The sequence below is a fragment of the Dendropsophus ebraccatus genome, chromosome 4 (assembly GCF_027789765.1).
Source record: "Dendropsophus ebraccatus isolate aDenEbr1 chromosome 4, aDenEbr1.pat, whole genome shotgun sequence".
Taxonomy (NCBI): Eukaryota; Metazoa; Chordata; class Amphibia; order Anura; family Hylidae; genus Dendropsophus; species Dendropsophus ebraccatus.
In genome coordinates this window covers 171,142,276-171,157,854 of record NC_091457.1, presented here as the reverse complement: position 1 = coordinate 171,157,854, position 15,579 = coordinate 171,142,276, and the positions used below count along the sequence as shown (strand labels likewise).

Below are 15,579 nucleotides of genomic sequence, written 5' to 3'. Positions count from 1 at the left end.
GTGAGTGGGCCATAGGAAACATGGAAAGTAGTGTCGCTTCTGGGGTGTTGGGAATAACGATACCAGTGATTTCTTTAATAAGGCGCAGAACTGTCAGCCAGAACGTCCGTAATTTCGGGCATCCCCACCAAACGTGTGTGATGGTACCTCCCATGCCTCCACAATGCCTACAGACATCAGGGACCGAAGGGTACCGTTTATGAAGGGCAGCTGGGGCCCGGTACCATCGGGACAAAATCTTATAACTAGTCTCCTGTGTCTTACAGGCCATAGCGGCTTTGTGGGAGAGATTAAAGGCTTTTGACCATTGTTGTGGCGTTAAAGTCTTCCCCAACTCTCTCTCCCATGCCGAGCAGTAGGGGGCAGGTGGTCTGATCTGGAAGAAAGCAACAATTGATAAATAAGAGGGATGAGGTGTGGAGGACAGCTTCTTAGACATACCCAGAAAGGTCTGGGACAGTCCTGGTTGGAAATTTGGGTTATCCTTAATAGGGGTCATGGGACCACGGTTGTCCAGCAAAGCACAGAGATGCAAGGGTGTGGCGGGTAGTGTAGGACAGAGACGTATGGACTTCCAAAGTAGGAGACCATGTTCATGGGAGCGTGGACAAAGGCCGGGGACATTGGGCCTGTGCCAGCTGCACCCAAAGTTTAAAGGCGGAATGATGAAACTTGTCCAGGATCAATGCGTGGACACAGGCTAAATAGTAAAGGCGTCAGACCCCCCCCCCCCACCCCCACATCCTTAAAACGTGAAAGAACCTCCCATCTGATTCTGGGCTGACCAGACGACCAAATAAAGGAGGAGAGCAATGCCGAACTGGTTTCAAAAAAGAAACTGGGATGTGGACGGGGATGGTCTGCAAGAGAGAGCAACTGAGTTAGGAGGGTCATTTTCTGGATATTCTCCCGAACCAAGAAAAATACTTCTGGGTTTTCAGGTCTGTACGGAAACGCGCTAATAGGTGAAGGAAGTTGGAATCAAAAAGAGTTGAGAAAATTTAGGGGGAAATACGTGTACCTAAATATGTCATGCCTGCTGAGAGCCATGCGAATGGATCGTGCACTGTGGCACTGTCCAGAGAAACATTAAGTGCTTCAGATTTAGAAAGATTGATTTAAAAATGGACCAGATGCCAAACTGGTCTAACCGAGACATAAGGGAAGGCAGAGAAATATGCGCATTTGTAACATAGACCAATAGATCAGCCACAAAAGCAGAACATTTATACTCATGGGATCCAATGTTTACATCCCCCCCCCCCCCCGTATGTATGGGTCAGAGCGAATGGCGGACATCAAATTTTCCATAATAAGGACATAAAGAAGGGGGAACAGGGGGCACCCCTGCCTAGTTCCATTGAAAATAGTAAAGGGTGCTGACAACCTACCATTGACCTTTAACCGAGCATAGGGGGTATTATAAAGGCCTAAATTTTTTGAGAGAAAAGAGGGGCCTAAACCTGTATGTTGCAGGGTTTGTACCAGGGAGCGACTCGAGATCCTATCAAAAGCCTTCTCGGCGTCTACTGAAGGAACCATCAGCGGGACATTGTTGGATTGAACATGATGAATGATGTCCAACGTCTTGAGAGTATTATTGCCGGCTTCCCTCCCTGGTACAAAACCCACTTGATCAGGGTGGATGAGAGTAGGTAGTTGTGATTTCAACCTATTGGCAATAAGTTTGGCATAAATTTTCAAGTCTACATTGAGGAGGGAAATGGGCCTATAGCTCCAGCAAGAATGAGGTTTCTTCCCAGGTTTAGGAATGAGAGCGACGTGGGCCATAGTAGTGTGTTGCGGATAGGGGATAGTATCGGATATGAAATTAAAGGCCAAAATCACAATCTGGACTAAGGATTCTTGGAGCACTTTGTAAAATTGGGTAGTTAAGCCATCTGATCCCGGACTCTTCCCTCTCGGGAAATTGCACAATTAGGTTCGTGTACCGCAAACTTTTTCCAGGTCTGCTACGTTGTCACTGGAAATCCGAGTAGCGATAGGTGGGGGTGGGGGGGTGGGGGTTTAGAGGCTCGGGGACCGGGCCTGAAGGCCTGGGGAGATTATAAAGGGTAGTGTAGTAGGAGTGGAACGTAGATGCGATTTCTGGGGTGACATGGGTGGTCACATTTGCAGTAGTCTGAATACATTGGATATGTGATTGCGTCAGTATTTCCCTTAGAGCCAACATACGTCCACATTTGTTGCCGTATTCATAAAATTTGCTACGACAAGTCTGCATCAGACGGCCCCAGGCCGTCTCTAAGAGACCCTTAACCTCAGCGTGCAGCTTGTAGGTCCCTCAGAATTGGGAGAGAGCGCACGTTTGTCGGCAAACTTCAGGGAGGAAACCTTAGCAAGTTCTTTTGTCAGTGAGGCTGCCTTTTCCCTCTGGAGTCTGGCACCGTGTTTAATGAGAACCCCTCGTAAGACACATTTGAGAGCTTCCCATTGAACAATGGGGGAGGTAGCATCTGCTGCATGGTTGGAGCAGAAATGCGTGACCGACTGGAGGAGGGATTGATTTAAACGCCAGGTCCAGTGAGGTTTGGACAGGAAGGGGAGGTTGAGGGAGCAGAAGACGGGCATGGTCTGACCATAAAATGTTACCGATAGAGGTGGATGAGAGCCGTGGCAGGGCGCTATGTTGTATAAAGATATGATCAATGCGACCATAAGTCCCATGTGGATTGGAATAAAAGCTAACATCCTGGTCAGCTAAGTGCGACAGCAATAAAAGTTGCAGCAATAAAAAGGCTTATTTGACTCTTGATGGCAGCATGAGAGATAGATGAGCGACCCGTGAAATTATCCATAGACGGGTCCACAGTTAAGATCGCCACACAGGATTACAGTCCCCTTGACCACAGGTAGTGACAGCTCGATCAGATTGGTGAGAAAGGAAACCTGGTCATGATTGGGGGCATAAGCATTAATAATAGTGAAAACATGGCCATTAACGGATAAGGATAGAATAAGGTATCTAGCCGCTGCGATCTGGCATGGTAAATTCTTGTGTATGGCAATAGCCACTCCTTTGGTTCTAGCCTTGGGATTATTGGCGAAGAACCCCTGAGTGCGAATAGTGGCGGCGTGATCAACCTTGAAATGTGTTTCCTCTAAACAGGATATCTACCTTTTCTACGGTGGAAACGATGTAAAATTCCCGGGCACGTTCAACCCCTGCGTATTAAGAGGCTACGTGAAGATCGCCATGTGATGCGAGGGTACCACAGAGGGGTACGTAATGTGAAGAAAAGCAGTGGAACGGCACTTCACTTAAAAAGACTTCACCTTTATTTCATCGGACATACACCGTAGACAACAACCGAGAGGCGCTCACTCCCTGCCCACGCACGTTTCACGCCGTCAGGCGCTTTCTCAAGGCATTCTGGGTAGTGGGGCGTACTCTCCTCTACATATACAGGTAATCACCAATATTTGCATAATTAGATTTAAAAACAATGTATCAAAACACCTTTAGAGAAATATGCTATACTCATTCCTATCATTAAGACCGAGACTGCCCACTGCTTCCGTCTCGATTATGATGCGGGCCTCCGCTTGCAAAAGTTTTTTATGTAAATTACCACTGCCATCTGGTTTTACTTTTTTCAGACCTGCGAATTTTAAAACCTTTTTATCAGAATTATGAAACTCTTTCATGTGGGAAATCAATCTGGGACAACCCTTTCCTGTCACAAATGACCGCATATGTTCATTTATTCTAATATTTAATTTCCTTATGGTCTTCCCAATATAATAAAAATTACATGGCCAAAATAATACATAAACAACCTTTTTAGTTTGGCATGTTATTAAATCATTAATCAGGAACGCTCTACCCCCAAACTCTAAATATGCTGTCTCCAGCATCTGATTACAAATATTGCAGTTTCTACATTTATGGTTCCCCTGCGGTACCGCTTCATCTAGCCATCTACCTAAATGGTTGGTATCTTTAATTACCCCTTCTCCCTAAGGTTGCGGCTTCTACGGAAGGATATTAGTGGGGGCGCCTGGGTTCTCTCATTCAATGATTCATCCTCCCTCAGGAGGTGCCAATTCTGATAAATAATATTTTTAATTTGCTGTGCCATTGGGTTAAATTCAAACGAAAAAACAAATCTATTCTGTGTCTTTTTATTATTCTTATCTCTAAAGATTAAATCACTTCTATTCATACTAATCGCTTTTCCAAATGCTTTTGAGATCACTTCTTCTGGATACTTTTTCTCTCTAAGTCTAGTCATCAGATCTTGGGATTGGGATATGAATGTATCGTAATCACTATTTATTCTACGGAGGCGTATGAATTGTCCATATGGGACTGAGTTTTTTACATAATGGGGATGATAGCTGTCATAATGAAGTAATGAATTAGTTGCTGTTTTTTTCCGGTAACCTTTTGTATGAATTTGATTATTCTCAATATATACCGTCACATCCAAAAAATTAATACAATTTCCTCCATATTCCGCTGTAAACTGCATATTAAGGGAATTTCTGTTTAGATATTCAGTGAACTCAAAAAAATTCTCTCTTGATCCCTCCCACAAAATTAAGGTGTCATCAAGAAACCTACCCCAATATTTAATGTTATTCCTACAGGGGTTATTATTAGAGTACACATATTCCTCCTCCCAGAGGGCTAAAAAGAGATTAGCTATTGGTGCCACCGGAGTCCCCATCGCGACTCCGGTGCATTGGACAAACCACTTGTTATTAAATGTGAACGCATTATTTTTTTAGGATAAAGTCTATGGATTGGCAAATGAATTCCGCACAATCCCTATCCTTATCAGTACGGGCCATAATCCTTCTGATGGTGGTGACAGCATCCTCATGGCGAATCCTAGAATAGAGATTAACCACATCAATAGAAGCTAAGGTCTTGTTGTCTCCAATATACACTGATTCTAATTCCTGTAATAGCATCTTTGTGTCCCTCAAATATGAGGGGACACTGGTTAGAAGGGGTCTTAAAAACCAATCAGTAAATTGGGATAAAAATTCTGTGACCGAACCCCTGCCCGCTGAATTCGCAGGTCTGAAAAAAGTAAAACCAGATGGCAGTGGTAATTTACATAAAAAACTTTTGCAAGCGGAGGCCCGCATCATAATCGAGACGGAAGCAGTGGGCAGTCTCGGTCTTAATGATAGGAATGAGTATAGCATATTTCTCTAAAGGTGTTTTGATACATTGTTTTTAAATCTAATTATGCAAATATTGGTGATTACCTGTATATGTAGAGGAGAGTACGCCCCACTACCCAGAATGCCTTGAGAAAGCGCCTGACGGCGTGAAACGTGCGTGGGCAGGGAGTGAGCGCCTCTCGGTTGTTGTCTACGGTGTATGTCCGATGAAATAAAGGTGAAGTCTTTTTAAGTGAAGTGCCGTTCCACTGCTTTTCTTCACATTACGTATACATTGGATCTACTATCCGGAACAGAGCACCACTAGGACCACCAGGAGGTGAAGGTAATGTGTTGACCAAAAATACGTATCAGCCGAGATCCTGTAGTGCCGGTGTAATTGACTCTTTGTATGCTGTACCGCAGAGGGGTCTGCAGAGTCGCTAAAGAAAAGGCCGTGAGGAACAACCGACACTGGGAAAAAAAGAAAAATAATAAGGGAACAAACAAGGGAGGGGAGACAAGACAAACACAAGTGAACAAGCAGTAAGGGATAAAACTGCAGCGTATTCTCAACAAAAATACAACTAAAGAGCTACCAAACCAGAGAAGGCTCAGGTCAGGTGTCGGGGGCCCCTCACACACAATGAAGAAAGTGTGGCAAGGTAACCAGACATGAACATGGAGCTATGGGGATTGCACCAGGTATGAAGTAGAACCTACTTAGAGGCAAAACAGGAAAAATGCCTGAAGAACATGGAAGAGATAACATAAGCAGGTGGCCAAAAAACAGTCAGTGGATTAAATGAAGGACCACAGGATACCAATTCAGGGGACTCTGTCAGGAGTCCCCGGCGAACCAGAAGATGCTGGAGGTGGAGATCTGTGAGTGCTGCGACGACGTGGCGATCTCGGAGGAAGTCCTCGGGAAGCAGAGGGCCTTGGTGAGAGGGGTCTCTTGGCGTTCCGGGCAGATAAATGCAGCGAGGGCCATTCCGGGAAGGCAAAATCAGGTATTCCAAGATCCTTGAGAAAACCTGGGGCCTCAGCAGGTGCCCAGAGGGTGAGGGTACAGCCATTTAAATGAAACTATCAGGGCAAAGGGATAGCCCCAACAGAAGGGTATGTTGTGGTCTCTGAGAATGTCTCTGAGAATAAAGGGTGTAGGGATGCGCTTTGGGCCAAGGTGTGCCGGGAGAGGTCCGGTAGAATGAGTAGGTGCGCCCCTCTGTAGGTAACAGCACAGCGTCTGCGGGCCCGCAGAAGAATGTCTTCCTTTTGTAGAGTAGAAGTGGACTCTGCAGATGACAGCCCTGGGTTTCTGATCATGCCGATTGGGTGGCCGTAGAGCCCTGTGTGCCCTGTCCAGTTCAATGTGTGTGTGAGGTGGTTGCTCCAGGAGGTCATTGGTAATATTGGAGAGGACAGCAAATAAGTCAGAAGAGGCCACTGACTCTAGGAGACCTCGAATCCGCAGATTATTTTTGTTTTCAATGTCGTCCATATGTTTCTGGAGGACAAATAATTGGTCAGCATGTAGGTTCACTGTTGTCTGCAAAGCAGATGGGGAAACAAGTGTGCTCCTGGGCGGCCTCCAGCTCATCAACTTAGTAGGGACAACTGCCAATTCTGTACGAAAAGATCAGTGGGGCGAGGGATATCCAATAAGCCCACAAGGGCTAGAGAAAGACCTTTAGGCGGGGAGGCACCTGCAGTGGCATCAATAAGGGCCATAGTCTGGCCAACCGAGGCCTGATTGTAGGTGGGGGAGCCCCCCCAGGAGGAGCCTGAGGACCATGCAGGTGACAAGCCGCCATGCACACCTGCAGAGACCATGGTCAGTGAAGCTGCAGAGGTCTCAGTCTGGAGTGGAAGTAGGAGGGGAGAACCATGACAAGTCCTGGGGCCCTCACCCATGTGGCTGCGTGTGGGTTCATGGGTGCAGGGGCAGACTGGAGGGCGGCATCCCCCTGATGGTGATGGATGCCTGCGGATTGCTGCTAGGTCTGGAGGAGCTCCGCAAGGTGCGTCCTCACACGGGGGGGGGGGGGGGGGGGGGGGGTTCTGGGTGTATTCTGTGTACGGGGGTGTTTTGGGGGATGTATTAGCGGGGGTGGGATTTCTTTCAAGTGTTGTTCGGGGGGGGATGTATTCTATGTTAGTGCGGGTGGGATTTCTTTCAAGTGTTGTTCGAGGGGGGTGTATTCTGAGTGCGAGGGGGGGGGGGGTTCCGGTGTTTTGGAGGTGACCATTTGCCGCCCTGTAGTAACCCAGGTTCCGTGTCTCTGCAGGACGTTCTGCGGGATCTGGCCTGGCGGATAGATGACGGGATGCTGCAGTGTTCTTTCCGCAGAGATCTCCGTATCCCGGCTTCTCCAGAGCGATTCCCGCTGGACAGAAGTTACTATATATTCCTGGCTGACGGGCCGGCAGGGGAAGGTGCGCGGAGCGGCCTGCTGTCACAAACGCTCATTCCTACAGCAGAGACCTGACCTTACTTATGTGTCATCTCCAGGCCGGCTCCAACGACACCAGCGACAGCCGCTCATCACCAGCAGGATGTACGACGTGGCCGCATCTACAGAGGACGTAACCGGATCCCGATCCCCTCTGCTCATCAAGTTCCATGGTTTGTTCCGGCGCTTTCCTGGTGTTAGTAGTGTAAATACATGTGCTCATACGTGTATGAAGTCTGACGGACGTTACTGAGGGCAGAGCTGTGTATAGACAGGACCCCCCCTGTATACCCCACCCCCGGGGTCCTCACCAGTCATCCCCTTTCTCTTCCCCGGTCAGGTATAGGAGTATATAGCAGAGCTGTGTATAGACAGGACCCCCCCCTGTATACCCCACCCCCGGGGTCCTCACCAGTCATCCCCTTTCTCTTCCCCGGTCAGGTATAGGAGTATATAGCAGAGCTGTGTATAGACAGGACCCCCCCCTGTATACCCCACCCCCGGGGTCCTCACCAGTCATCCCCTTTCTCTTCCCCGGTCAGGTATAGGAGTATATAGCAGAGCTGTGTATAGACAGGACCCCCCCCTGTATACCCCACCCCCGGGGTCCTCACCAGTCATCCCCTTTCTCCACCCCGGTCAGGTGTAGGAGTATATAGCAGAGCTGTGTATAGACAGGACCCCCCCCTGTATACCCCACCCCCGGGGTCCTCACCAGTCATCCCCTTTCTCCACCCCGGTCAGGTGTAGGAGTATATAGCAGAGCTGTGTATAGACAGGACCCTCCCCTGTATATCCCACCCCCGGGGTCCTCACCAGTCATCCCCTTTCTCCTCCCCGGTCAGGTATAGGAGTATATAGCAGAGCTGTGTATAGACAGGACCCCCCCCCCCCCCTGTATACCCCACCCCCGGGGTCCTCACCAGTCAACCCCTTTCTCCTCCCTGGTCAGGTATAGGAGTATATAACAGAGCTGTGTATAGACAGGCCCCCCCCCCCGTATACCCCACCCCCGGGGTCCTTACTTCTCCCCGGTCAGGTATAGGAGTATATAGCAGAGCTGTGTATACCCAGGCCCCCCCGTATACCCCACCCCCGGGGGCCTTACTCCTCCCTGGTCAGGTATAGGAGTATATAGCAGAGCTGTGTATTGACAGGACCCCCCGTATACCCCATCCCCGAGGTCCTCACCATTCACCCCTCCTCTTGTTCCCTCCTTGTCAGGAGCCATGATGTTCATTGCCTGGATGACTACGGTCAGTGTTGGGGCACTTGTCGCCCGTTTCTTCAAACCGGTGTGGCCGTCGCGGACTCTGTGTGGGGAGAAGCTCTGGTTCCAGGTGATTCTTTCTCTGACTGTCTCGTGTGGTGGGGGAGGGTGCGGCGGGGACAGACCTGCAGATTATATCAGCGAGGTGACGGCATGGAGGGCGACGTCCACCATTATCTACCAGAAAGGCAGCTGATGGGACGGATGTGGCCACTACCACAGAGTGTTCCAGAAGCCGCTACCTCGCTGGTTGTGTGCAGACTGGGCCGGATGAGCGTCATGGTGGCGGTGGTGGTAACCAGTGAGCCATACTGAACGTCTCAGAAGACAGATGCTGTATGAGATATGTAACAAGTGAGGTATACTATCCTCCACAGGTGCACCGGATCCTAATGGTCTCCACTGTGTTACTGACGTGTGCCGCGTTTGTGCTGCCGTTCTTATACCGCGGACACTGGAGCTCTGTGAGTACTTGGAGACGTGACCTGCACGAAGGGGGGTGGGGGAGGTGACATCACCTGCGCGAAGGCGGGGGGTCGGGGAGGTGACATGACCTGCGCGAAGGGGGGGGGGGGGGGGTTGGGGAGGTGACATGACCTGCACGAAGGGGGGTGGGGGAGGTGACATCACCTGCGCGAAGGGGGGGGGGGGTCGAGAAGGTGACATGACCTGCGCGAAGGGGGGGGGGGGGTCGGGGAGGTGACATGACCTGCGCGAAGGGGGGTGGGGTGGGGAAGGTGACATGACCTGCGCGGAGGGGGGTGGGGGTCGGGGAGGTGACATGACCTGTGCGGAGGGGGGTGGGGGTCGGGGAGCTGACATGACCTGTGCGGAGGGGGGTGGGGTCCGGGAGGTGACATGACCTGTGCGGAGGGGGGTGGGGGTCGGGGAGGTGACATGACCTGTGCGGAGGGGGGTGGGGGTCGGGGAGGTGATATGGCCTGAGTGGAGCAGGGCTGGAGAAGGTGACCTGCACGGAGCAGGCCTGGGGGAGGTGATATGACCTGCGTGGGGGGGAGGGGGCGGTGACCTGGGGGCGCTGAGCTGGGGGGGCACTGACCTGGACGGGGATGTGATGATGCGTCTTGTTTGTTGTAGCGTGCCGGGTATCATCCGTTTTTCGGTTGCGTGGTCTTGGCCCTGGCGATTCTCCAGCCGGTTATTGCAGTTTGCCGTCCTCCTCCACACAGCCCCAGGTATGAGCGATATAACGGGAGACGTCTCCTCAGGTGTACATTGGCATGTTGGGTCTGGCGGGGATGCGGGGGGGTGTCGGGGATGCGGGGGGGTGTCGGGGATGCGGGGGGGTGTCGGGGATGCGGTGTACACCAGCTTAGGTCTCTCGGTAATGTCCGTTAGGCAGGTGGGAGCCCAGACTGGGAATTGCGGCTCCTGATCTTTTCCAGCATGGAGTTGGTGAGTGCCGCCATCTTTCTCGGCAGGGGAGAGCTGTGATATACACATCTCTATGTTGTCTCCAGTAACTTCTGCTCTCTCTGCAGGCGGCCCCTCTTTACCTGGATACACTGGGGCGGGGGCACGGCCGCCCGGATTGTGGCCGGTATGTCATCCTCGGTAACTGGTATTACATTCACATCAGTCATGTTTTGTTTACTGATCCTGAGAGAATGGGGGGGGGGGGGTAATCACTCCTGATTGTGGCCCCCAGAGCCCCTTTGCATGTAACCCTCTAATCCCCGGAGCGGTGGGCTGTGCGGGGGGGGGGGGGGGTTGGGGGGGGTTTGAGGGGCGGCCACATGTATAGTCTTCACATGCATGGGGGGGGGGGGCTGTCACTGCTGTCGGTTTGTGGTTACCATAAACATTGTAGTAATTATTGTAATAAGTGTTTGTTTTTTTGTCAATTTTTTTGTACCACATGGAATGGGGTATTTATTATTGGTGAGGGGGGCATTATATCTGAGTACGGGGGGGGGGGGCATTATTATTTGACATTACTTGAGCCTACAGATCAGTCACATTGTTACTGGTCTGATCTGTGGAAAGACACTATACAGAGCCTATGGCTGCAGCGGGATCTCCTGTTTATACGTAGTTTATAACTGATTGCATCTTTGGGGGTCCTCCACTGGGGGCATCTAGTCACACATTGGGGGTCCTCCACTGGGGGCATCCAGTCACACATTGGGGGTCTTCCACTGGGGGCATCCAGTCAGACATTGGGGGTCTTCCACTGGGGGCATCCAGTCACACATTGGGGGTCCTCAACTGGGGGCATCCAGTCACATGTTGGGGGTCCTCAACTGGGGGCATCCAGTCACATGTTGGGGGTCCTAGTAAACGCTGTGTGTAAGTCTCTGCTCCTCTTACAGTGGTGGCTCTATTCCTGGGAATGGACGTAGAAGCTCTGGATCTCCCGGACCCCTGGGACGCCTACACCATGGCTGGGTTTGTGCTGTGGCACGTGGGTGTTGATATCCTGCTGGAGGTTCATGGCTGCTGCCTGCAGAAGGGTAAGTCACTATTTATAGTCTGATTGCAGCTCCGGGAGCACATAAAGCTGATGCTGCTCCATGCTGGACATCTCTCCCATCTCTTTATGTTCCTGGGAGTCTGACTGATCCTGGCAATTAAGAGGGCAGCACTGGGTCTGTTTTATGGTGAGTGTGTTGCATAGTGGCCCTCGGCTGTGTAGGGATCAGCAGTACAGCTCTGCCAGAAGTGTCCGTGTAGGGATCAGCAGTACAGCTCTGCCGGGAGTGTCCCTACAGGGATCAGCAGTACAGCTCTGCCGGGAGTGTCCGTGTAGGGATCAGCAGTACAGCTCTGCCGGGAGTGTCCCTACAGGGATCAGCAGTACAGCTCTGCCGGGAGTGTCCGTGCAGGGATCAGCAGTACAGCTCTGCCGGGAGTGTCCGTGCAGGGATCAGCAGTACAGCTCTGCCGGGAGTGTCCGTGCAGGGATCAGCAGTACAGCTCTGCCGGGAGTGTCCGTGCAGGGATCAGCAGTACAGCTCTGCCGGGAGTGTCCCTACAGGGATCAGCAGTACAGCTCTGCTGGGAGTGTCCGTGCAGGGATCAGCAGTACAGCTCTGCCGGGAGTGTCCGTGTAGGGATCAGCAGTACAGCTCTGCTGGGAGTGTCCGTGCAGGGATCAGCAGTACAGCTCTGCTGGGAGTGTCCCTACAGGGATCAGCAGTACAGCTCTGCGGGGAGTGTCCGTGTAGGAATCAGCAGTACAGCTCTGCTGGGAGTGTCCCTACAGGGATCAGCAGTACAGCTCTGCGGGGAGTGTCCGTGTAGGAATCAGCAGTACAGCTCTGCCGGGAGTGTCCGTGTAGGGATCAGCAGTTTAGCTCTGCCGGGAGTGTCCGTGTAGGGATCAGCAGTACAGCTCTGCCGGGAGTGTCCGTGCAGGGATCAGCAGTTTAGCTCTGCCGGGAGTGTCCGTGTAGGGATCAGCAGTACAGCTCTGCCGGGAGTGTCCGTGCAGGGATCAGCAGTACAGCTCTGCCGGGAGTGTCCGTGTAGGGATCAGCAGTACAGCTCTGCCGGGAGTGTCCGTGCAGGGATCAGCAGTACAGCTCTGCCGGGAGTGTCCGTGCAGGGATCAGCAGTACAGCTCTGCCGGGAGTGTCCGTGCAGGGATCAGCAGTACAGCTCTGCCGGGAGTGTCCGTGCAGGGATCAGCAGTACAGCTCTGCCGGGAGTGTCCGTGCAGGGATCAGCAGTACAGCTCTGCCGGGAGTGTCCGTGCAGGGATCAGCAGTACAGCTCTGCCGGGAGTGTCCGTGCAGGGATCAGCAGTACAGCTCTGCCGGGAGTGTCCGTGCAGGGATCAGCAGTACAGCTCTGCCGGGAGTGTCCGTGCAGGGATCAGCAGTACAGCTCTGCCGGGAGTGTCCGTGCAGGGATCAGCAGTACAGCTCTGCCGGGAGTGTCCGTGCAGGGATCAGCAGTACAGCTCTGCCGGGAGTGTCCGTGCAGGGATCAGCAGTACAGCTCTGCCGGGAGTGAGTGGCTGCGGATCCTGCACAGTTGGGGGTCGGGGTAACTATGCGTGTCTTGCGAATCATGCGTGTCTTCCCACCCCACCCCCCATATACAGCAGCAGCTGCTTCAGCACGGATTGTCGCCCTCTGTGACATCACACACAGTCATGTGACATCACACACAGCTTTATGGTTTTTTGCAGGAAGTGGAACGTTTATAGAAGATCGAGTGGAGATCCTGAACCCGTCCATTATTAAAGATGAGGTGAGTGTGGCCGCCCCCATACTGCTGCGTGTAGCCTCTGGGGGGCGCTCTGTAGTTGCTGTGTGTGGCCTCTGGGGGGTGCTCTGTAGTTGCTGTGTGTGGTCTCTGGGGGGCGCTCCGTAGTTGCTGTGTGTAGTCTCTAGGGGGCGCTCTGTAGCTGCTGTGTGTGGTCTCTGGGGGGCCGCCCCCATACTGCTGCGTGTAGCCTCTGGGGGCGCTCTGTAGCTGCTGTGTGTGGTCTCTGGGGGGCGCTCTGTACTTGCTGTATGTGGCCTCTGGGGGGCGCTCTGTAGTTGCTGTGTGTGGCCTCTGGGGGGTGCTCTGTAGTTGCTGTGTGTGGTCTCTGGGGGGCGCTCTGTACTTGCTGTATGTGGCCTCTGGGGGGCGCTCTGTACTTGCTGTATGTGGCCTCTGGGGGGTGCTCTGTAGTTGCTGTGTGTGGTCTCTGGGGGGGCGCTCTGTAGTTGCTGTGTGTGGCCTCTGGGGGGCGCTCCGTAGTTGCTGTGTGTGGTCTCTGGGGGGGCGCTCTGTAGTTGCTGTGTGTGGTCTCTGGGGGGCGCTCTGTAGTTGCTGTGTGTGGCCTCTGGGGGGCGCTCCGTAGTTGCTGTGTGGTCTCTGGGGGGGCGCTCTGTAGTTGCTGTGTGTGGTCTCTGGGGGGGCGCTCCGTAGTTGCTGTGTGTGGTCTCTAGGGGGCGCTCCGTAGTTGCTGTGTGTGGTCTCTAGGGGGCGCTCTGTAGTTGCTGTGTGTGGTCTCTGGGGGGGCGCTCCGTAGTTGCTGTGTGTGGTCTCTAGGGGGCGCTCTGTAGCTGCTGTGTGTGGTCTCTGGGGGGCGCTCTGTAGTTGCTGTGTGTGGTCTCTGGGGGGTGCTCTGTAGTTGCTGTGTGTGGTCTCTGGGGGGGCGCTCCGTAGTTGCTGTGTGTGGTCTCTAGGGGGCGCTCTGTAGCTGCTGTGTGTGGTCTCTGGGGGGCGCTCTGTAGTTGCTGTGTGTGGTCTCTGGGGGGTGCTCTGTAGTTGCTGTGTGTGGTCTCTGGGGGGCGCTCCGTAGTTGCTGTGTGTGGTCTCTAGGGGGCGCTCCGTAGTTGCTGTGTGTGGTCTCTGGGGGGGCGCTCCGTAGTTGCTGTGTGTGGTCTCTGGGGGGCGCTCTGTACTTGCTGTATGTGGCCTCTGGGGGGCGCTCTGTAGTTGCTGTGTGTGGTCTCTGGGGGGCGCTCTGTAGTTGCTGTGTGTGGCCTCTGGGGGTGCTCTGTAGTTGCTGTGTGTGGTCTCTGGGGGGGCGCTCCGTAGTTGCTGTGTGTGGTCTCTGGGGGGTGCTCTGTAGCTGCTGTGTGTGGTCTCTGGGGGGGGCGCTCCGTAGTTGCTGTGTGTGGTCTCTGGGGGGTGCTCTGTAGCTGCTGTGTGTGGTCTCTAGGGGGCGCTCTGTAGTTGCTGTGTGTGGTCTCTGGGGGGTGCTCTGTAGTTGCTGTGTGTGGTCTCTGGGGGGTGCTCTGTAGTTGCTGTGTGGCCTCTGGGGGCGGGCACCATTGCTGACTGCTGTCTTTACGTCTCCAGGGCTTCACCTTCCAGAAGATTCTGCTGACCATCTACATCTGCGGGAACTTGGGCTTCTTGATCACTTTCTTGGCTGCGATTTATCAGATCTGAAGAAAACTCTGGGTTGGATCTGGCTGCACCTCCATCCGTTCTCTGCCCATCTGCCTCCTGCACCTCCATCCGTTCTCTGCCTCCTGCACCTCCATCCGTTCTCTGCCCATCTGCCTCCTGCACCTCCATCCGTTCTCTGCCTCCTGCACCTCCATCCGTTCTCTGCCCATCTGCCTCCTGCACCTCCATCCGTTCTCTGCCCATCTGCCTCCTGCACCTCCATCCGTTCTCTGCCCATCTGCCTCCTGCACCTCCATCCGTTCTCTGCCCATCTGCCTCCTGCACCTTGGTGTGATGGTGCGCGGACCTCCCTGGGGGTGTCCCAGGCCTTATCCGGGGTCTGTGGGGCCCAGAATGAATTCTCTTTTTTCCTTTTTTATGCCCTTTGCTGCGTTTAAAGGGGAAATATTTTTTATGTGATTTTTTTTTTTTTTTTTTTTGAATCATGGCATTCACCTGCCTTATACCAGCCTGAGAGGCGATGCCAGACACCGGGGAAGAGACACTGGCTGTGCCGCCTCCTCTGTTTGCACATAAAGATACTTTCCTTCCCCCTTCCTTTCCTGTTCCCTCGCTCCCTCCCCTTCCTTCGCTCGCTCCCCTTCCTTCCCTCCCCTTCCTAAATTCCCTCCCTCCCCTTCCTTCCTTCCTTCCTACATTCCCTCGCTCCCTCCCCTTCCTTCCTTCCCTCGCTCCCTCCCCTTCCTTCCTTCCTTCCCTCGCTCCCTCCCCTTCCTTCCTTCCCTCGCTCCCTCACCACCCTTCCTTCGCTCGCTTCCTCCCTCCCTCCCCTTCCTTCCCTCCCTCGCTCCCTTCCTTCCCTCCTTCGCTCGCTTCCTCCCTCCCCTTCCTTCC

The 15,579-nt window shown here is 53.2% G+C and overlaps 1 protein-coding gene across 2 annotated transcripts in view; it reads left to right on the top strand.

Moving 5' to 3' along the window:
* The window catches only part of LOC138789136 (putative ferric-chelate reductase 1), a 567,372-nt gene extending 552,032 nt beyond the window's left edge, over positions 1–15,340 (top strand). Inside the window, exons 8-16 of one of the 2 annotated variants that reach the window (XM_069967740.1) lie at positions 7,431–7,578; positions 7,655–7,768; positions 8,820–8,935; positions 9,243–9,329; positions 9,964–10,061; positions 10,368–10,426; positions 11,199–11,339; positions 13,022–13,083; positions 14,632–15,340. In XM_069967740.1, the coding sequence (XP_069823841.1) occupies positions 7,431–7,578; positions 7,655–7,768; positions 8,820–8,935; positions 9,243–9,329; positions 9,964–10,061; positions 10,368–10,426; positions 11,199–11,339; positions 13,022–13,083; positions 14,632–14,724 (918 nt within the window). In that variant the 3' untranslated portion in view covers positions 14,725–15,340. Of the gene's footprint in view, positions 1–7,430; positions 7,579–7,654; positions 7,769–8,819; positions 8,936–9,242; positions 9,330–9,963; positions 10,062–10,367; positions 10,427–11,198; positions 11,340–13,021; positions 13,084–14,631 lie in introns of those variants that run through there. The other variant, XM_069967741.1, reaches the window with a different exon arrangement.
* Positions 15,341–15,579: the final 239 nt, after the last annotated feature.